The 22113-nt window shown below is 40.0% G+C and overlaps 1 protein-coding gene across 3 annotated transcripts in view; it reads right to left on the reverse strand.

Annotated features, from left to right (window-relative positions):
* Nucleotides 1-22113, reverse strand: part of LOC133951805 (neurofibromin) — a 154431-nt gene that overhangs the window by 75262 nt on the left and 57056 nt on the right. For 2 of the 3 annotated variants that reach the window (XM_062385985.1, XM_062385984.1), the window contains exons 20-29: nucleotides 20517-20906; nucleotides 19002-19141; nucleotides 16293-16415; nucleotides 16055-16138; nucleotides 15699-15815; nucleotides 12955-13136; nucleotides 12641-12852; nucleotides 11453-11614; nucleotides 11251-11348; nucleotides 6848-6983 (exon numbers count right to left, since the gene is read on the reverse strand). In XM_062385985.1, coding sequence (XP_062241969.1) covers nucleotides 6848-6983; nucleotides 11251-11348; nucleotides 11453-11614; nucleotides 12641-12852; nucleotides 12955-13136; nucleotides 15699-15815; nucleotides 16055-16138; nucleotides 16293-16415; nucleotides 19002-19141; nucleotides 20517-20906 — 1644 coding nt within the window. The remainder of the gene's footprint in view (nucleotides 1-6847; nucleotides 6984-11250; nucleotides 11349-11452; nucleotides 11615-12640; nucleotides 12853-12954; nucleotides 13137-15698; nucleotides 15816-16054; nucleotides 16139-16292; nucleotides 16416-19001; nucleotides 19142-20516; nucleotides 20907-22113) is intronic. The other variant, XM_062385986.1, reaches the window with a different exon arrangement.

Raw genomic sequence — 22113 nt, forward strand, 5'->3', positions numbered from 1 at the left:
CTCCCTCATACATTTTATCATAAACTTCAACTACTCCAGAACTCTGCAGATCACATCATTTCCAGAACCCCTTTCATTAATCACATCACTCCTTCAGCAGCTTTATTGCCTCCCAGTCAAATACAATTATTTTTTAAATTCTTCTCCTCACCTTTAAAAACATTCACAATCTCGCTCCTCTTCACCTTTCTGAACTTCTGCACATTGACATACCCTCCCGTGCCCTCAGATATTATTCCTCCATCCACCTCAATGTATCTTCCAACCGTTTGACAACCATTGGATCTACAGCCTTCAGCCGCTCTACTCCCTGGCTCTGGAACTCTCTACCACGACCCTCACTCCTTTTTAAATTCTCATTAAAAACTAGTGCTAAATTGTAGAACTTGCGGGCCCGAGCACCCGCACGTTGAAGCCTGTAGCGGTCGGTGGAGAGAGCGATCGATGACCAAGCTCACGTCTCCGCGTTGCATGCGTTTTGCGTACTGCGGAAAGATAAACACTTCACTATCTTCGTCCTTCAAGCGACGCCAATCCATGACTGCTAATTGCTCATTACGGTCCACGCTATCAATTGCACGTCACACTGTGAAAACTATCGAATGATAGTTGAAAAACAAAGTTTACTTCCTGTTGCCAGTAGGTGGCGCCATCACTATTATTACACACAGACCGGATCTGTTCAAGTAGGCGCTCTGATGTAGCCTGAACAATTTTGTGTAAATTGGACAATTTTACATCAATGTAATTTTCACACTGATCATTAGATAGCGCTATGACTCTAACCCTAATATTCAGATATGGAGCATACATATTGTACATGTCAGCCAATCGTCGTACCGGAGCTGCCCGTTAGGGGGCGCTACTCAGTTGTTTTGCCACGCCCGTTCCTTAAAACTATTTGAATATCTTCGGGGGGGGGGGGGGGTTTGCTAAACACATGTAGTTTGAGTGAGATAGAACCATTAACACTGAAGTTACAGCAATTTCGTGTTTCACGGCGAGTTTATGAACTTTGATGCCACGCCATTAATATGGCGTTTGACGAAAAGTTTTTCTAAAATGGCCACTAAATTCAAAATGGCAGACTTCCTGTTGCTTTTTTCACAATGCTCCTTGAGACTTTTTTTCATGACTGGTCACGATACACCTATGTCCCGATTTTGGTGAAGATCAATGAAGGGGAAACCTAAGGGGCTGGTTCCAGGGGCGCTGTTGAGCCATTTTGCCATGCCCAATTCAAATTACTCAATAATACTAAAATATCCGCAGACCATGAATTTCCTGCAAAGTTTCCCAACTTTTTGAGCATGTTTAGACCCTGAAAAAGCCCCCCAAAGGGAAATAATAATAACTAGGGCTACATTGTAGCACTAACGGGCCCGAGCACAGGCAATTTCAAGTCTGTTGCGGTCGGGGAAGAGAGAGCAATTGATGAACAAGCGCATGTCTTTGCCTTGCGTGCGTTTTAAGCTGTGCAGTAAGAATAAACGCGTCACTTCCTGTAGCCAGCAGGTGGCGCTATGATTTTAAGTCATGGTGTCTTTGTAGATGTCATCAGGTCACACTTATTGTCTTACATGTCTAGTTTGGAGTTGGTTGGACCAAATATGTCCAAGATACAGTTGTTGTGATTGATGGCGTGTGATCAGACTTTGAAGCCACGCCAGGGTGAGACAGTATGACGAAAAGTTGATTTTTTTGATAACTTGATGTCATGTATTAAATCATGCTTGTGTTGGCAAGTGGTTGGGGGCAATCAGTTTCATTTGCAGGCAGCACATTTTCGTCTGTAATAGACAAATGACATTAACTTCTAAAGCTGAATTAGTGTGACAAGCTGTATTATGTGATTTTTTTGGTCGTTCAATAAGTGCAGTGTTTTAAGCAGTGATGTATTACAGCAGTGTTGTTGCGCTCATATTCATTGTATCGCAGTGTTTGTGATGGTGAGTCCTAATGTTGTCAATAGATGTAACAACAAACAATGATTTCAGATGTTGGATTGTGAACATGTGACGAGTGATGCTGGTTGCATTTGCTTCAGTGGCGATTTTGCCCTGAAATTTTGGGTGTGGGAATTTTGTATGATATCATGTCACTATCAGAAAAATAGAGGTAGCTGATTATTATAAGCAGTAGGCCTATATAGACCAGTAAGATATACTATGGGCTGCATTTTGAGTGCCAGCAGGGAGCAAAAATCCAATGTCATTGACAATGCACATGTTTTAGAGTCGGCAATGTCAACATCAATACTGTGAATAAAGAGGTTTAGGAGACGTAGTGCTACTGGAAACAGCTGTTTGTAAAATGCAAATGTGACTTGCAAGTGGTGTGTCCATGTGAACAGTATAAGCTTGGGCAGTTGAGCCCAGAGTAGAGAGGGACAGAGCAGAGAGAGGCTCGTTTCATAGAGCAAGAACACAGATAGAAATGCATGCAAATCAAGTGACTTCAAATCAAGAGTATAATGCTTGTGAGGAAAGGTTATGCGAACAAACATTCATGGTACTTCGGATATAAAAGCAAATCAAATATATTAGTACACAAAGGACAGATGTAATGAACGTTCTGCACAACAGCACCATCTACATGTGGAGTCCCTAATAAAGACATGTTGTTGAACTGTTTCACACCTATTGTTGACCTTACATGTAGTGTTGAATTACCTGTCAGTTAAATGCATTTATTGAGTCCAGCGAGATGGTTAGTTTGATGTAAGGAAATGTATTGGGATAATATATGAATAATCCACAAATAAGTAAGTCATTGTATGTTATGTTGGCAGTAGGTCTTGGAATTATGATTATTACACAGATGTGATGTGTTAATGTAGGCGCTCTTATGTAGCGTGAGTAATTTTGCGGATAATTGTAAATGTTACCACAATGTAATGTTTACACTGAGTAATTGGCGGTGCTGTGAGTTGAACTGTAGTATGTTGATATGGATCTGTTCAGGTGATGATTATGATTAGAGGCCAGTAGTTTGGAGGTTGTTGGATTAGGCACAGTGGAATAACAAATTATTTTTTGTTTTATTGGCACATAGAGCTGTTCAGGCGTGTAATGTAATGATGTGACAGAATTTGGTAGTGATAGGATAATGCATTGTGGACTTATGTAAACAATGTTTGTCTGGTGAATGATGATCCATGGGCAAATCTAATTGGTTACATGGTTTGAGGAACTGGCGTAAATATGAATTTGATTCAATGAGTTGAGTGTATTTATTTGAGCTGTATATTGTAAAGTTCAGGCAATCATATGGAAGTGTGTGAATGACATTGTTAAGCCTTGGGAAGGAAGTTTTGGTGTGTGAGCAATACATGGGGTTACACTGCCATCTAGTGACTTAATATTGCAGCACATCTGCCAGTACAAACTGTGGTCTGACACTGCCATCTAGTGACTAAATATTGCAGCACATCTGCCAGTTATAGGTATTTTCATTCTTCAAACTGGAAGCCACACCACGGTCACACGGTATTATGAAAAGTTGCAATTTCGATAACTTTAGATCTTCATCTTGTTTTGAACACAATTTTTACGTTGATTTGATGAAGGCCCTACGAGAAGTGAATCAAACTGCAACACTAACAAAAACAACACATTTCCTGTTGTTACCAGGGGGCGCTGTGATTGTAAGTCACAATTTCTGCACAGATGTCTTCAGATCGCAACTCTTGTCTTACATGTCTAGTTTGGAGTCGATGGGACCAAATATGTCCAAGATACAGACGCTCGTGTTTTGATGGCGTGTGATCAGACTTTGACTCCACGCCATGGTCAGAGTTTGGTGTTTTCCTATTTTTTAGCAGGTAAAAATAGCAGTTAAATGTCAACAGTTTTCTTTATTGTCGTTCTATTATTTAATAAATGCAACAAACTATAGTTTTTATATATATTGTATAACTATATATATATATATATAACTTTATAACCTGTGTTATCAAATATGTTGTGCGGCTCCAGACAGCTTTAAATTGGGGGAAGAGGGGACGAAATGGCTTTCAATAGTAAAGGTTGTCTACCCCTGCCTTAGGTGACACAATTTGTGCCTTGATCAAACCATGGTCTTACACTGCCCTCTGGTGACTTAATATTGCCAGTACACTGCCTTCTGGTGACTTAATATTGCCGGTGTAAGACCATGGTTTGATCAAAACACAGACATGGTGTTTTCATTTTGTTTATCAAACTTATAAGCCTCACCACGGACAAACGGATTGATGAAAAGTTAAAATTTTGTTAACTTTAGATCTTCATCTTGTTTTGTAGAGACTCATCTAATTTTTAAGTTGATCTGATAAAGGCCCTAAAACAAGTACATCTAAATGTAAGATGTACCAAAAACAAGACATTTCCTGCTGCCTCCAGGGGGCGCTGAGATTTTAAGTCACAATTTTTGCGTTGATGTCTTCAGACCGCAACTCTTGTCTTACATGTTTACTTTGGAGTCGATGGGACCAAATATGTCTGAGATATAAAAGCTTGTGTTTTGATGGCGTTTCTCCACACTTTGACGCCACGCCACGGTCAGACGGTGTGTCAAAAAGTTGTTTCTTTGATAACTTTAGATCTCCATTTTGTTGTCATGACACTCGTCTAAATTTTAAGTTGATCTGATGAAAGCTTTACGACAAGTACATAAAAGAATAAATATGGAATATGACCAAAATGGCCACTAAAGTCAAACTGGCGGGCTTCCTGTTGCGTTTTTCATAATACACTGATGGACTTTTTTGTGCCTCTAGTCATGATACACAATAGTCTTTGTTTTTGTGAGGATCGGTGAATGTTAAATGAGGGGCTTTTCCGTAGGTGGCGCTCTTGAGCCATTTTGCCACGCCCTTTTCAAAATACTCCAGAATACTTACATTTTCACCGCCTTCTAATTGACTGCATACTTTTACAACTTTTTGAGTATGTTTAAAAATTCTCAGAATAATCCTTTCAATTTCAATAGGGCCTCCCACCGGAGGTGCTCGGGCCCTAGTACTAAAAATCCTTACAATTTCAATAGGGCCTCTCACCATTCGGTGCTCGGGCCCTAAATACTTCGGAAACCTATCTGAAAAAAAAAAAGAAAAGGTTTTGCCTTTTACCACTAACCTGTTGCGTGTGTGCAACGTGCATATGTGGGACATTGGTTTAGCCATTATATTTATTATATTATTAGTCTACTAATATAACTTAATATATATATAATATATATCCCCCGCAACAATTAGATGAAATAGCCACCCCTGATTGTGTTTTTGCTTTGTTTAATTCTGGGAATGTCAATATTTCACACAGAATTACTTAAGTCCAAAGTGGTAATGGGAGTTGACATGCATGTGCACATCGGTCAGTCTCATAAAAAAACGATTTGCAGCTCAAACTATGAGGCAGTGGTACAATAACTTGCTGTAGCGTGAGCATGTGGTAGCACTATAGTGCGAGCAAGCTCACAGTAAATAGTGCTCCAACCAGCGCTGAACACATCAACTTAGAGATGTCTTATGTTATTATCAGAAGACTCAAATGGACTAATAGAATATGGCGGGCCGCCACAGTCTAAATAATTAAAGAGAAACACTGAATGTTGCTGTCATGACAGAGATCAGCACCCGTAACATCTGTTAATGTTTTAGTTATTCCGATATGGAGAAACAAAAAAAAGCCAATAAGTAACATGATCTGGCCGGGCAGATATTATTGCTGGAGGATCACCTCTGCTGTAAGTTATCCATGGACATAAACATGTTCAACTTTGCCCCGCAAACACCCTTTAGCCCAGCCTCCAAAGAGTGCAAGGCACCAGTTGCGTATTTATTCAGAATGTATTAATTCTAAACATATTGCGTGTCAAGAACACAATACTTCTTTGGGCACTTAACTATACACATGCAAAGTGTTAAGGTAATAACGTGTATGGTTCTTGGGTTAGGGTAGAGACAGACCAAGGCAGCTGTGGCTCAGGAGGTAGAGTGAGTCATCCACTGACAAGAGGGTCAGCGGTAGGATCCCAGTCTCCCTCATTCAGCATGCCAAAATGTCCTTTGATGGCTGTGATGGTAGTGTGCTAGTGGAGTGTAAGAAAGTGCAGCACACAGATGCACTTCATGAATGTGTCAAAATGGCTAGATGCAAAAACTTTAAAAGAGCTTTTAGTGGTCATCAAGACATTTTTAGATCAATATAAATACAGACCATTTTCTGTGCTCAGGCCTGGTACGTTAATGTGCAGCATGAGCACAGGTCTGCAGGGGAGTAGTAGTGTGACTGTGCCCTAACCTTGAAGAACTAACTATGTACAAGTATTGGCCTTATACAACTGTAGGAGGCCTTATGATCTCCTCTTAGCCCTGTCAATTCATGACAACAGAAAACATCATGGCTAGGTAATCAGGAAAAATAAGTTAGAGGCAGGGTAGGGGTGTGTCTTCTTCTGCCCTAATTTTAAAGTTTGACTCTTTCTGATTAGGTGTCAGCTCATGTATAGAAACAGGGTCACAATTAGCGCTTGTAACTTCAGCTTCCATTCAAAGAAAATACAATTTGTTTGTCAATCTCTTCGACTTTGTGAAACAACACTGTTGAAAATAATCCAGCACGAATTTCAATTACACACAGACATCTAAAAATATGAATTACATGTGTGCTCAAAGTGTTTTCATACTGGTATACAATATTTATACAGCTGCAAAGGTTAACTAAAGATTCTTTGTGTAAAAATTATGTTTTCCAAACCCAGATTCAAAAATATGAATGCACTCTAATGACTCATATTTGACTCCATAGGTGTGCAGATTGCAGCTTTAGTTCAGCAGAAGAACAGGTGGCCTGAAGAACCCTACCTGGTAGAGACAATGGCAGACACTGCGGAGCTGTGGGGGGAACTCGCTGGATGAACCAATGATGGCCTGGAAGAACCGCTCAGTGATCTGCAGCAAGTTCCTCTGGTTCTCCTCCAGGTTCTCAACTTGTTCCAGCCTGAAAAGAAAATCAATACAGACACATATATATATATATATATATATATATATATATACACGAGGTGTGTGTGTTTGCAATCCACCTGGAAAATACAGAATAAATAAAATCCTTTCAAACTACTTCAAGCCCTCCTTGTAGCTGTTTGAGTGTCAATTTGCGTTTTGAGCAACATGTCACAAAAAGTGTCAGAACTATAGCAAAAATTTGTTTTTAAAAATGCATAAATTTGTTTCAGCCATGTTACTGTGGTTTCCTATATGTGTTTTAGGATTGAAAATAAAATAAAACATACCACAACGATCATTGTTCATTATTTAGTGCAGGGGTCTTCAACGTTTTTCAGGCCAAGGACCCCCAAACTGGGCAAGAGATGGAGCAGGGACCCCCTACTATATATATATGTATACAGTATAAAATTGTGTTTCATATTAAACTGGGCCTAGTGCCTTGTATAAACATAGCTACCCTGTTATTGTGCAATCAATACAAAGCTTATCAAATATTACAAGGGTTAATTTATTCATGTTTTTAATTTAAACATGTGCAAGGTACAGGGTGGCCATGCCACTGCCATTTATAAACATACATCTTGCATACAACACTGAGCTTTTAAAGTAGTTCACAGATTCATGTTTTTATTTTAAACATGCATATAGAAGAGACAGTGAATCCTCAAGCCATCTGTGGATGGCACATATACGCCCACATTAGTGAGATGTCAGACCCTGATGTAGCACACAACTTATCTAATCTTGGACGGATGGAGGTTGTCCGGCAGAGGGTCATATCAGCCTCACACAATGTTGGATGCATGTAAATGTGTATTTAAAGACATTTCAATTTGAAAAAAAAAAAAAAAAAAAAACCTGCAGTACCTCCGCAGACTCTGATTAAGTGTCATGAGTTTGGTTCTGAATCGATGGTGTCGGATCATGTCTGCGTGTTGCTCCGCTCACTTTCACTCTGAGTCCTAACTGTTAGCATCACGTCACATGTTGTACTGTGCACAACATATTGACGAGTAATTTTCCTGATGTTTAAATGCAGCCTCATAAAGTATGGAGCGAATCAAACAAACATTAAGTGACTTCATGTACTGATCACAGGGTATATGCAGCAATCCTGAGATTAAATTCAATACTTTTCAAGACCCTTCTTATATTTTTCAAGACCCCAGCGCCACTAGGAGCTGACACACCGGTTACATCAGTGACACAAATGAGTTTGAGATTGCAAAAATCAATGACGATGCCAGAACTTCTATGCAGCACTGGATCAACACAACAGAATTCAGATAGGCCAGGAGGGAATAAAGCTCAAAAGGATAAATTGAGTTACTAAGCCAAAAGGTACAATTTATTTATAACAATAACATGCTCACTCACTCAGACATGCACACAAAAGTGTTTCCCACAGGATTTGTAGAGATCATGGTGGATGGACCCTGGACCCTCTTTAAAGTAAAGATGCATCAATCTGGTCTACTTTGAGAGACAAATTAAGAGCCAAGATTGAAATTAATATGGCAGTCAGAATCTAATTGTGGTGTGAGAAACACTGCACAGACACACTCAGCAGTAAATGGTTCAGTCAACTCTGCAATAAGCACTTTTATAATACTTTAAATAATAAAACTATTTTACAGACCGCAGCGCGAATCGTGCTCTGAGACAGACATTGCCTAGCAACGCCGCTCAAGCCCATATACAGTCTATGCTTGAGGCCCGTCCCCGCTTGAACGCCAGGTATTTTTTTGTTGGGCTGTTGTAAGGGCTAGAATAAATAAATTCACTTAAACTTTTAACATCTTTTGACAAATATGCTATTCACATTGAAAAAACAACACATCTGTAAGCTATTTTATTTAGTGGCTTTATTGTCGAAGGTTGATGTGTAGTTCCTGTTATAAGGAGGGTGTTGGTTGGCGACTCTTGTTTTGAAGGGGGGTTCTAACGGAAGTGGGTGTTGTCGAGAAAGAAGTTTTGAAGTGTGAAGGAAAATAAACGAATATGATGTCCTGTTTCAATAACCATTTCTCGTGTCATTTTTCGGCTGAGGCCTTTTGACATTATAAGACAGGTGCCGGCAACCTTTACTATCGAAAGAGCCATTTTGCCCCCTCTTCCCCCAAATAAAATGTGTCTTGAGCCGCAAAACATATTTGATAACAAAGCTAATAAAGTTTTATATAAAGTTATACAATATATATAAAAACTAACTTTTTGCATTTATTAAAATATAGAACATCAATTAAAAACTTTTGACATTTTATTGCTATTTTTACCTGTTACAAAAAAGGTAAACACCAAATTCTCATGAGGAGGAGATTAAAATACATGTGTAGGCCTACTTTGAAATAAATGAAACACAGAACTATGCTTTTTTTGCTCATCTCCAGCATGGTACTTTTCAGCAGATGTTATTTGCCCGCTCTGGAAATTAAATTTTTAGGAGGCCGAGAGTCGGACACTATAGATTTAGTTACCTGCAGGGAAGTGCGCCGGGCCTTAGACGTAATAGGATGTGACGCATATTTTAGTTGACGAAATGTTAAAACAAAACCTGAGAGCAGGTCAGACTGGAGGCAGAAACATAAACTGAAGCTCGGTAGAAACCAACTGCAGCTTCTGCTCTGATCAAGAAGCTGCAGCGCTGATCTCTGAACAGATGTGACCAGAGAAAGTCAGTGTTTTCATTGTTTCCACTGTTAAGAACGAACGAGCTCTGATCTCACTGTGTCTCTGAGCGAGTGAGCTATGTGGGAGCGCACACAAACACACACACACATTCGCCCGCTCCTGGTATTTCATGACAGCCTTATACGATTATGATTTAAAAAACGAAAGTGACGTTCACTCACGTTGATCATATGAAAACTGATTTGTTAAGTACACCATTCGCATAAAAAAGCGCAACATGCACAGGGAGGCATGCAGAGGGGCTGAAGAGCCGCGGGTTGCCGACTCCTGGTATAAGAGGAAAAAAAAACGGCTACACATCTAAAGAGTTTTGAATTTGAAAAAGATTCAGGTCTTGATTTTCCCTAAATTGATATATCAACTTTTAATACTTTTCAAAACCCAGCGGATACCCTGGATCAGGTCCTGATAACTAGTGATAAGTGTTTATTAGTGAGAGCAGAGTGGAGGCTGCTTGGTACAAACAAGCTGCAGCTTCTGCTCTGATCATGACGCATCAGCCCTGATCACTGAGCAGCTGTGACCAGAGAGACTCTGTGTTTTCACTGTTCTTCTACAAAGTCACTGACCAGCTGCTTCACATGAAAGAGCTCTGATCTCACTGCGTGTGTCGCTCTGAGTGAGTGAGTGGGGGCAGGTATGGGTACATGGAGTGGGTCAATCTACGCATGCGCTAAAAGAATGAACGCCTATTCCACAAATTAAAGTTAACGCTTTAATTTTGACAGCCCTAATAATTACTACAACCGAGTATATTATAGACTTTCTGATCCCATACGAGGCTCTGCGTAGCTTGAAATCCTTATGCAAAATTCTTGACCAGTCTAAAAATTGGACACAAAGTTCTGTAATGATCTGTCTTAAGAAATCGGTCTGGCAGAATCAGTTCCATCTTTTAAGACCCTTCTCACTGATGTAAGCACCTTAAAACAAACTTTGATCAGAAAGCCTTGATTTTATTGATTGACTATTCATTCTATTTATGTCTTTCAATTTGTTGTCTTTCTTTTGTTAATTAATTTGTAACTGTGTTTTGAAAAGTGCTGTATAAGTCTAATGCTCCCAATACTCTGTTGGACTGGAAAACTCATTCTTCAGAGGGACTTAATGCGTGAATGTAAATCTCTGACTTAGGGCCTCTGGACTTTCCAAGGAGTCGATGTGAAGAAAAACATAGCAGGAGGTCCTGCAATATATTCCTTTATTTGTAAGAAAATAATTCATGTATTATGATGAGAAAATCAGGCATGGTAAGGGGACTGATATCTATGAGTAATGTGTGATTTTGTGTAGATCTGACAATAAATCTGAATCCAGTAAATTTAAATGTTGTCTCATGAAGGGACAGTTCGGCCTTGTTGAAGGTATACCTCTCATATCTAATGCAATTGTATTTAAAATGTTTGCATATAATTGTACAAGGTCTACATCTGGTATAACCTATCTTACTATGATATCTTCTACAATATCCAGTTTGAATATTTATGAATTTCGTCTGGATTATTTCAATCAAAAAACTAAATGCTACCAATGAATAATATAAGAGCAGTGGTGTAGGTTCTTACCTGGTGGGGTCCACCTCAAAGATGATGTGGTCAGGAGTGGTTATGACCCCTCTTAATAAAGGCTCCAGTAGCTTCTGCAAGTATGCTGCCCCATATACCTAGCATAATTCAGCAGAAAATAGGGTTGGGCAGAATTTGATTTAGTAAATTGGCATTTCCATTTCAAGTTATTTGAAAACACAAGTTTGGCTGTGTCCTCTACCTTAAAACAGAAGGTCATTATTTTGCTAGCTAGGCTGTTTCCTCTGAAGAGAGTTTGCATGGAGTCAGCCAGCTCCACCTCTTTAGAGAACATGTTCCACAGCAGCTGGTAGAGGAGGTGACGGGAATCAAACAGTGTCACCAGGACTCTGGCAAGTTCATCCTAGGATTAAAAAACACACACGCACACGCACACGCACACACACACACACACACACACACACACACAGGCACGCACATACACACAGACACACACAGACACACATTAGGGCTTGAATGATTCTAGAACCAAACCGAGGTCCAGACATCTATGGTATCTGTTCGCGACACACAAAGACAGAACAGCAACACATCAAACTTCCAAACCCCGCAGGTACAGCCTGTTGCGGATTTAGGGCGTGTATGACCAATCACATCCCCTGGACCACAACCTGCCGTAATCTGAATCAACAAAGAAATGACTAGTATCTTCAGAGCAATGAGTACAGATGTCGGACAGCGTCGTCTGTTTTACCTTTACTAAAGTCTGTTAAGTCTGCTCGTTTTCGCCGCTCTGAACCGAAGCCTTATCTCTTAAGTTGGAGTCCAGTGAAAATCAGGCGTCAGAGTCAGGTGGATTGTTTATTCCTTATAGAGTTTCCCTGGAGCTGCCGGCCAGCGTAAAACCGACTAACTGACCAACTTGACCATTTGTTTACTATCCTGAGTTGTTGAGTTCATGAAGATCTGTGCTAAAATTGTGAACAGATTATTTTTGATGTATCTGTTGTTTGAACTGGATTGAAGTGAACTGTGCTTGGCTTGTGGGGGTGACTGAATCAGACTTTGCATATATACAGATTGAACTGGACGTTGAGACTGGGGGAGACACATGCACATAAATCCTCACCTCTTTACTATCCTTTGGTCATTTTTTGTTTACGTAGGTTTGTGTGAAGTCAAGTCCAATGTGTTCTTTAGTGTTCTTCTGTTCACTGTTCCAAATGTTGGTATTCTCAGAAAAACTGCCTATGCAGCCCGAATATATACATATCACTGGATGATTTTTTTAATTATAAGTTAATACAACATTTAATAGCTTTTTTTCTATATGTATGCAGACATATTCAAATAGGTCCACTCAACATATAGCAAACCTTCACAATAACAACACACTGTCCTAAATCCTAAATTAACAGGTGGTACACACCCACTGAGATCCAGGAACCACATTAGCCAGAGCCATGGCGATGGGCAGCTCTCCTTGGTCTCCCATCATGGTCACCAGCTCCACCAGCCTCTCAAAACGGTCAGCAAGAACAGTCTCCGCCAGCGTGTCAAACTCTGTTCCCTGCTGCAGGATCTTAGTCAGTACCTCCATGAAGGTGGCTCGAGTCTGCAGGTCCTTGTGGTAGCCCAGACCTTAAGAGGAACAAAAAAACGACATATGCACTCCAGGGAAAACTCTTCAGGACTCTTAACTATAAGCAAAATTTCCCCCGAATAATATTGTGGCTGACTTACCGATTGAGTGCATGAGACCACTGTCTACGTTAGCATTGAGCAGGTTGGACATGGCCAGGACAGTGCAGTGGCGAAGCGAGGCCAATCGGCGAGACATTCCTCTTTTTCGTCCCCCCACTGCCTGGCCCTCGTCCTCCACCTCACTGCAGTCATTCAGCAGGTTCATGAATAGAGTGAAGTACCTGCTCAAACAATAACAGATCATCCTTAACAAAGGGCTTCTCCATGCACATCATTTACCATCATTTCCTTTTTACATATTTCAGCTGTCCAGCTCTGCTTGTTATTAGGATATGTACAAACAGCACGTTTGAGAATTTATTTTCACAAATCTGTTCATAGACAGTCTTGACTATAGAGGTGCAGTAGTTGCACTGTTGTTCTTGTGGAGTACAGGGCAGTTTGGATGCACTCCACTCACCTCATAAAATTACGTAAAGTATAGTTTGTTGCATTTCTGAAATTATCGAACGACAATAAAGAAAACTGTGACATTTTATTGCTATTTTGCGTGTGAAGAGCAGAAAATACACAGGCAAGTGTAGGCCTATTTTGAAATAAATTAAACACAGATCTATGTAGGGCAGGGGTGTCCAAACTTTTTGTCCAGAGGGACACATACAGAAATAAATACGAAGGACTGGGCCACTCACGCCGCCAAGCCCCCCTGCCCTGGAGCGGACTGTTGACAGTGCGACTCAACCGCGTCGCTCAGGGTGGGGGGGGGCCGTGGCGGCGTTCTACAATTCACTGTCAGAACACTAGGTGGAGTAACGTTTTTTGTCGACTTTAGAGACACCTTCTTTGTGTGTGGCAGTCGTCGTCGACTGTTTATTACTTAATTGCATATTCTGGAGGACAAATTTGTCCCTTATTTTTCTCCACAGCTTTGTACACTTGTCGACCCGCAAACCGACATTAGCCGAGATCTCCTTGCAGGGATTGCAGGCCATCTGCGTGTCCTTGTATTCCGTCAATGACGGGATATACAAGTGGTCATACTACCGGACCTCTTCTGCCAAACGCTCTTCTATTTGGTCCATATTAGTTCTTTTAAATCTCCTGTGGTTTCTGCCGGTATTATGGGGCATGAAACCGAAAATGTGACTCCGGAAAGGATGTAGTTAGCGGACCAATCACAGCTTTGCGGGCTGCGTGAGGCTTGCGCAGCTTTGTCGTATAGTTACAAAAAGTGGGCAACGCACACAAGCACGCAGGTGGAAACGCAAGCACATAAGGAGAAAACACAGAAGCATGTGCCGGCCTCATGTGCATCAACCCCGAGGGTACAAACCCAGAACATCAATAATTATCAACAAAGTGCTGTTAGTAAGTGCCATTTAAGTGCTACTTTTATTTTTTTATATATATATATTATATTTTCAGACATTAATGCGGGCCAATTAAAAATTAATGGCGGGCCGCAGTTTGCTCGCGGGCCGTAGTTTGGACCCCCCTGATTTAGGGCTATTTGAGTCTTCCCCATATAAAGCTACAGCCTAATAGCTTAAAAATACATATTTAAGTTTGCGAAATGTGAAAACAAAAAGTGACATCAGGTCAGACTAGAGGCGTACACAGAAACTGAAGCTGGGTAGAAACCAACTGTAGCTTCTGCTCTGATCAAGAAGCTGTGTAGCTGATCTCTGAGCAGCTGAGACCAGAGAAACTCTGTGAACGATCTCTGATCTCACTGTGTCACTGAGCGAGCGAGTGAGCGGGGGGCTGAGCCCCGGGACCGGTGTGTGTGCGCTATCTGGGAGCAGACACTCGCCCGTTTCTGGTACTTCATGAAGGGCTGATACAATGATGTTTTAAAAAATTATTGTGACGAAAGTTAAAATAGATTTAGTCATAGTTTTTATTTTCAAAGATCCATTTTCGTTACGTCTCGTCTTAGTCATGGGGAAAAGGACGTTAGCAAATATTGTTCGTCATAGTTTTTAAAGCGAAATTAACACTGGACACTTAAACCTAGGAGCAAGATGCATTTAAAGAATATATAACAACCCATTTTTAGATAGATGGTATTTATATATGATAAATCATTGTTCATATCCAAATTGATAAATTAAAGTTGTATTAATATGGTCTAAGCATGGTATTGTCATCACAATTTAATAAAACAGGCAGCTTCACATACAACATTGACTGCTCTGCCAAATATAGAGGTAACTGGGCTTCTAATGAGCTTTTTACATGCGAGTATGTGCAGGACAGAAGATTGCATACAGGAAAATTTACAGCAGAGTGGCTATAGGAAAGGAAGAAATATTATAAAGAGCTTCAGTATTTCCTCTTCTATCTTGGAAAGTGTAATTTGTCCCTTTAGACTTTCCAAACTACTAAAGTGCATACACCTGTCAGGGTCCAACAGTCCCCTCTTGAAACCACATTTGAATTCACCAGATCCATATTTTTTATTTGGATTTGCTGCAAATTGCACTCAGTCCCTGAATAAATGCCGGATTTTGTGTTAATCCGACCGGTAGTTTTTGTGTAATCCCACTTACTAACGAATGTAGTTGAAAACATTACCTCCTCGACAGAGAATTATATGCTGCAGTCTTTGCTTTCAAAATGCTTAAAGACCGCATCATAGCTCGTCTGTGAGGTTGTTCCCGAGAGACGCAAAGAACAGCTGGCTAAAATCACCTAAAATATCAATGGCCTTTTCATTAAGATGAATTTAAAATCACATGCTGCAGTGCTGTGAAGGGGGTTAAAAGCAGATTAGTTCTTACTTGAGGAAGAGCTGAGATTTGGCTTCCATCAGTTCTACTCCATCGCCCTCTTCTGGCTGCAGAGGAAGACCAGCTAACAGAGATACTACTGCCTCCATGCTCGCCTGATCCAGGTCCCTGCGCATGCGCGCACACACACACACACACACACACACACACACACACACACACACACACACACACACACACACACACACACACACACACACACACACACACACACACACACACACACACACACACACACACACACACACACACACACACACACACACACACACACACACACACACACACGTGAGGAGGCAGCTCTCAGTTTCTTACAATGTAGCTATGCAAAGGAAACAGACATGAACCTTGTCAGGCACTTGATGTCATCATCAGTAGCCTGATTGGAGGTTCCCATCACCCAGTCTGTCAGGTACTCTACCATCTTGTTCCTGTAGTATGAGTAAAATTTACTGTAAAAAAGGTCATCCCTTTCTCACAATGTGAACATGAGAACAACAATGGCACAGGTTGTTTTAGAAATGTAGTGGTGGCCGTGTCAAATTTCTAGACTTATGTTTGTAACCATTAGAGGTTTTGACTGACCTAAATTTCATCTCCTGGCAGAAAGATAGGTCATCTCTTCTCTCCATCATAACTTCCACAAGTTGGCACAGCTTGGTTTTGATCTGGATTGCATGAACCATATTTCCCAGGATGCGCACATACCTGAGGGCAGAGAGGGAGCAGATTGGTCAGTACATTATACTCGCTTTTCTAAGAGCACTTTATAGTGAAAATTTACTTTCAAAGATTCTCAACAAGCTTTGGTCAAAAAATATACGTGGACAAAGACTATCATTTTAAGGTACTGTTAGCATTTTCTGATCAGAACTAAAGCTGCACATGTTGCTCCTAAGTACTGCATATATCCGGCTGTAATTGTTTATGTTTCATTTATCCATCACTGTTTGCATGTCTTCTGACCCTTAGTGACTCATATGTATATGACCAGTACTGAATCATTTGTACTTCAGTATCTAACTTTAATTAGTTTGAATCGCTGCTGTAGCATTCAGTTTGATTATATGCTGTTACACAATGCAAGACTTGCTCTTGGATCGACTTGATGTCCCCCATAGGTAGGCTATGGAAATCACTTTTTTATCAGTGCCATACGTACAACCTTTGGTTGAGCATGTCCCTTATTTTACCAGCTGATGGAAATAGAACCGACAACATCAGAGGCATATCCTGTGATGTTGAAAGATTAAAGGAAATCTGACTTTATTCGAATTTTGCAGTGAAATAATAGATAAAACCTAAAATGGCTCTCATTTGAGTGCATATCTCCGCCAAGGTCAGATGGTCCCCTTATTAAACCACATTTAAATTGACTAGATCCAGATTTTAATTGGTTCTGCACACATTCTAAATATCAGTCTTCTAACATACCCGATCTTTTTTCAAACAATCAATAAATAAATCAATCGTTATTTGTATAACCTATATCACAATTTGTCTAATAGGGCTTTAACAAGGTGCGATATCCTCTTTACCTTCGACAAGAGAAAGGAAAAAGATTAGCTTCAGAGCGAGCCAGATTATATGGATCCCTGGCCCAGCAAGGACAGCAGTGCAACAGATGCTGCGTGTACTGAGAACATCAGCAAAATAACAGCATATCCAACATTTATTAGAAGAAACCTTTTTAAACATAATGTAAAGTAAATGAATCCTTTACAAATTATTTAGACAGCTTCTCTCTGATAACCCTTGATCAGTTTACAAAAACAATCTCATTTTCTAAACCTACAACTTGTATCTTAGATCCTATTCCTATAAATTACTTTTACTATTAAAATGCTGCCCCTTATTGATAGTACGTTACTGAAGACAATCAATCTGTCATTATCATCAGGATATGTACCACAGTCCTTAAAACTAGCTGTAATCAAACACCTTTCTCAAAAACTCCACCCTAGACCCGGAGGTTTTAGCCAACTACAGACCAATATATAACCTCCACTTCCGGTACGAAATCCTTGAAAAGATTGTAGACAATCAGCTGTGTGAGTTTGTCCAGGAAAGTAATGAAGACTATCAGTCTTGGTTTAGAGCGCATCACAGCACAGAGACAGCATTGGCAAAAGTCCCTAATGACCTTCTAATAGCTTCAGATCAGGGATTCGTATCTGTTGTCGTTCTGTTGGATCTTAGTGCAGCATTCAACGATATTGACAATCAAATTATCGTACAGAGACTACAACAGTTAATTGGCATTAAATGAACTGCCCTAAACTGGTCTAAATCCTATTTTTCCAGATCCATTACAATTTGTGGAAATTAATGATCAGTCATCTATGGGCACCAAAATTAACCACTGTGTTCCACAGGGCTCTGTGCACGGCCCAATTTTATATGCTTCCACGAGGAAACTCTCTGTTAATATCCACTGTTATGTGGATGACACCCTGTTATAGCTATCATTCAAACCAGAACAGTGTAATCTAACTAAACTTCAAGCAAGGAAATAAAAACCTGGATGAATTTTCTCTTATTAAACTCAGATAAGACAGAGGTTATAATACTTGGCCCTTAACATCTGACAAATAAATTATCTAATTATATAGCTGTGCTAAATGAAAATGCCCTTACTTTCGATGAAACAGTAAGGAATTTAGGAGAGACCTTCGAATTTGGGAGTCATCTTTGATCCTGATTTGTCCTATGATGTCACTTAAAACTAATTTCTAAGACCGCCTTCTTTCACTTACATAACATCTCGAAAATTAGACATGTCCTTTCTCAAAAAGATGCAGACTTTTTTTCCCACTTAAAGGCCCTTAATAATATGCCACTATCATTCCTCAAAGAGCTCATAGTACCATATCACCCCACCAGATCACTGTGCCCAGAATTCAGGATTATTTGTTGTCTCTAAAGTCTCTAAAAGCAGAGTAGGAGAGAGCCTCTATATTATTTAAATAAAAAGTAAAACAAAATCAGTAAAAAAACTCAAGTCTCCCTAGAATTGCATCACTTCAAAAACCACAGTATTGTTCGGTAAAAGTAAAAGTAAAAGGCTCCAATAGTTACCATAGGGTGCTGCCAAAACCACAATAACAGAATCCTTGTGCTCTGAAAGGTTTCACTGCTCACATGAACAACAATGACTACTGAATATAAGTGCACTACACAGAGACTAAATGATGACTGGATTAGTAGTAATTCCCAGGCTTGTTGAACTGTCAGTTATGTACAACAATGCAAACTCCATTCAGACAGTTTCTGGGCCAATGGAAAGGTCCTGACCTGACCAGGTTGAGCATCATGGTCTCGATGCTGGCCTGTCCCAAGTGTTCGGAGCTGCCCTCTGTGTGGTTATCTAACAAGTTCTTCATGATGGCTATGGTCTGCTCCACAAACTGGGTGTTAGTGTCGTTGATAGGAACCTGGAAAAAGAAGAAGAGCTGAGATTTTTTATAACTTGCCTAAAGTTAGAGATCATCCATTAATCAAATCCTATGGCCTCAAAATGTACTCATTTATTTTTAACTAATATAATATATTTAACTAATTTATACTATCGGCTATGTTTCATCATCTGAATATGTTGATAATTAGCATGTATTATTTATTGTTGTTGCATGATGTATCGGAGTTTGGATTCTTTGATAGATTTACTATCAACCCTGATCTGTGTCTTGAATATTTTGTTTATCGTCATCATTAAAAATATTTCAGAGGCAATTGTGGCTGAGGAGGTAGAACAGGTCGTCCACTAACCAGAAGGTTGGCTGTTCAATCCAAGTCTCCATTACGCATACCTTAGTGTCCTTGAGAAACATACTGAACCTTAAATTGCTTCTGTTGGCAGTGCAAGTAATGTGTGATAGAGAACGTGATGCACATAGGTTAATCTCAGCACTTTAGTGGTCATTACGACTAGAAAAGATCTTTATACATATTTCCCATATTGACATTCTTCTTTTTCTTTCTTGTATTATAACCTCAGTTAACTTCTCGTTAGATATGTGGATATTCGTTAAGTTAGTATATCCATCAATCCAGTTGGAGCCAAGCCTAATCGATATTGGGTGAGAGGCGGTGTATGAAAACCTGTTAACCACCGCACCTAAAATACTTCTAAAACTTAGCCTCAGTGTGCTAGGGGCCACATACGAGATACCAGCTCCCAAAAACAGCTGTGCTCAGAACACAATTTAAAACATGTATTAATAGGGCTCTATCAAAAAGGAAATCTTTTGACATGGCAACAATATGCTCTATTATATTCAAAGGCACCTTTGCAGTCAGGCGAGGTTGAACACTAGGAGTTGCTCCTCTTATCTGTGGTTTCTCCTCCTCCTGTGTTTGTTGCTTTGCCAATCTACAGCATGTGAAGCTAAAACAATAACACTTAGAATTCAATTTTTTCAGTATTTGAAATGTTTTCATATATTTAATTTTGATGAAATTTGGTGTACCTCTTGTATTTCGAAATGTCAATATGTCACGTTCGCAGCTACATGCTCCACAAACAGGAAACTCTTTCACACAGTGCTGCGTCAACTAACATGTCATCATCCCGCACATCCCAGCTAACTGCTAGTATCTTTAATTTCGACATGAATTAGTAGTGCTTTCCTCTAACACTACATCAGTGTAGACAGATCTGGGATGTGGGTATCTACAAGTTGACTACAAATGACCAAATTTGTAGTCAAATGACCAAACTCAACTGTTTCACTGTTTTCATACCAATACAGGGCAAGCCAAGGTGTGAGAATGAAGAACATGATTACAAACAGCTACATCTGCACTTACTGGTCCTTGTGTGTCAAAGAACTTTCCGATACTGTTCCTCAGCTTGTTAAAGAGCATGGGGTAGAGAGCAGGGCTGAGCTCCAGCCCCAGCAGGTCTTTAACACTGGTGCGAACATGGAGACCGACCCTGTCGTGGCCACACACAAGCAGGGCCAGCAGCCGGTCCAGGAAGCGGCTAACAGGCGTCTCACTGGATGCCGATGAGGAGCAAGATGAAGCTGAGACCATGGAATTGGACATCTCGCAAGGGCCAATGGATATCATGGAGAATTTGCGTTCGCTCATTGAGCCCATAGGTGGGCTATAAGTGGCTGGGCCTGGGGTGCTGCGCTGCTGAAGACACACACCACCCAGAGCACATAGGAAGCCGGTCATGTTGATCCACTCCTGCTGTGGGGGGACACAAAGATACTGAGAGGCAGCAGCACATCACCGAAGACAAGAAATTGATACATGTGTTATTCAACACAATGTCTATGTTCAGAAAAGACAGGTTCAGGTGCAAGAATTTTGGGTCTGCTTAATGGTTCCTAAAAGATAAATACTTTTCTACTTTTGGAAACTAAGGCTACATATGTCTGCATGGACGTTGCTACCTTCCATGAGTGTGTGAATCTGAATATTTGAACTAAATATTAATTCAGCTTATTGAAAAGCAAATTTGAATGTTGATGTGGTAAGTAAACTCTTAGAAGCAGTGGGCATTGTTAATTTATACATCTTCAGATAAGAAGAATGTTAACGAACAGTTGAATAAGTTTCTATGGTCACAATTGCTCAGTGATCAGCACTGCTGCTAAATTATCAGGGCAGAAGATGATGTTGGTTGGTACCGAGCTTGAGTTTTTTTGAGTTTTTCTCCTCCACTCTCACTTAGTCAGAGCGAAGCACATTCCCCATCCATTCATTCCCTTTAGAATTATCCAGGTGGTCATGCAGGAGCTCGGTTCAGTTCAGTCTTTATTATTCAGTCTGAAATTTGGTAGCAAAACTAGACTGTGTCCAGTGATTTTTTCTTCTCTGTACTAGTAATGTGCAGATTGTTAACAAAAGAGGCAAACTATCATATTTTGTATGCCTAGTACTTGTTTCCCATTGCAGAGTTATCATAAGGGGCATTGTGTATCACTCCTGCTACTAATTAAAAAGTGAAAGGTCCATGATTAGTGATATTTACAGAATTGTTTAGTGGTAATACTGTGGTCTATTAGTGTTCTTAGGCAGACACATTAGCCACTTGTTTATTCTGTTGTGTTGATTCTTTGTTGTCCCTAGAAGTTCAGATGCACTATTCCAATACTATTTGAACCTTGGCATCTGGGGTTCAAAATTTGTAAAATAATTGTTGGGTTGTTTTGTGTCTGTATAGGCTATAAAATGCAATTTTTTATATTTTGGTACTTGTATTTTTACTTTTGATACTTAAGTACAATTAAACACAAGATACTTTTGATACTCAAGTACATTTAATATGAGCTACTTTAAGACTTTTTCTCAAGTCATTTTCTGATGGGAGACCTTTTTTTTTACTGGAGTCCCTTTAAGGTAAGATCTCTGTACTATATCTCAAGTATGGCTTTCAAGTACTTTATACACC

The sequence above is a fragment of the Platichthys flesus genome, chromosome 4, assembly GCF_949316205.1.
Source record: "Platichthys flesus chromosome 4, fPlaFle2.1, whole genome shotgun sequence".
NCBI lineage: Eukaryota > Metazoa > Chordata > Actinopteri > Pleuronectiformes > Pleuronectidae > Platichthys > Platichthys flesus.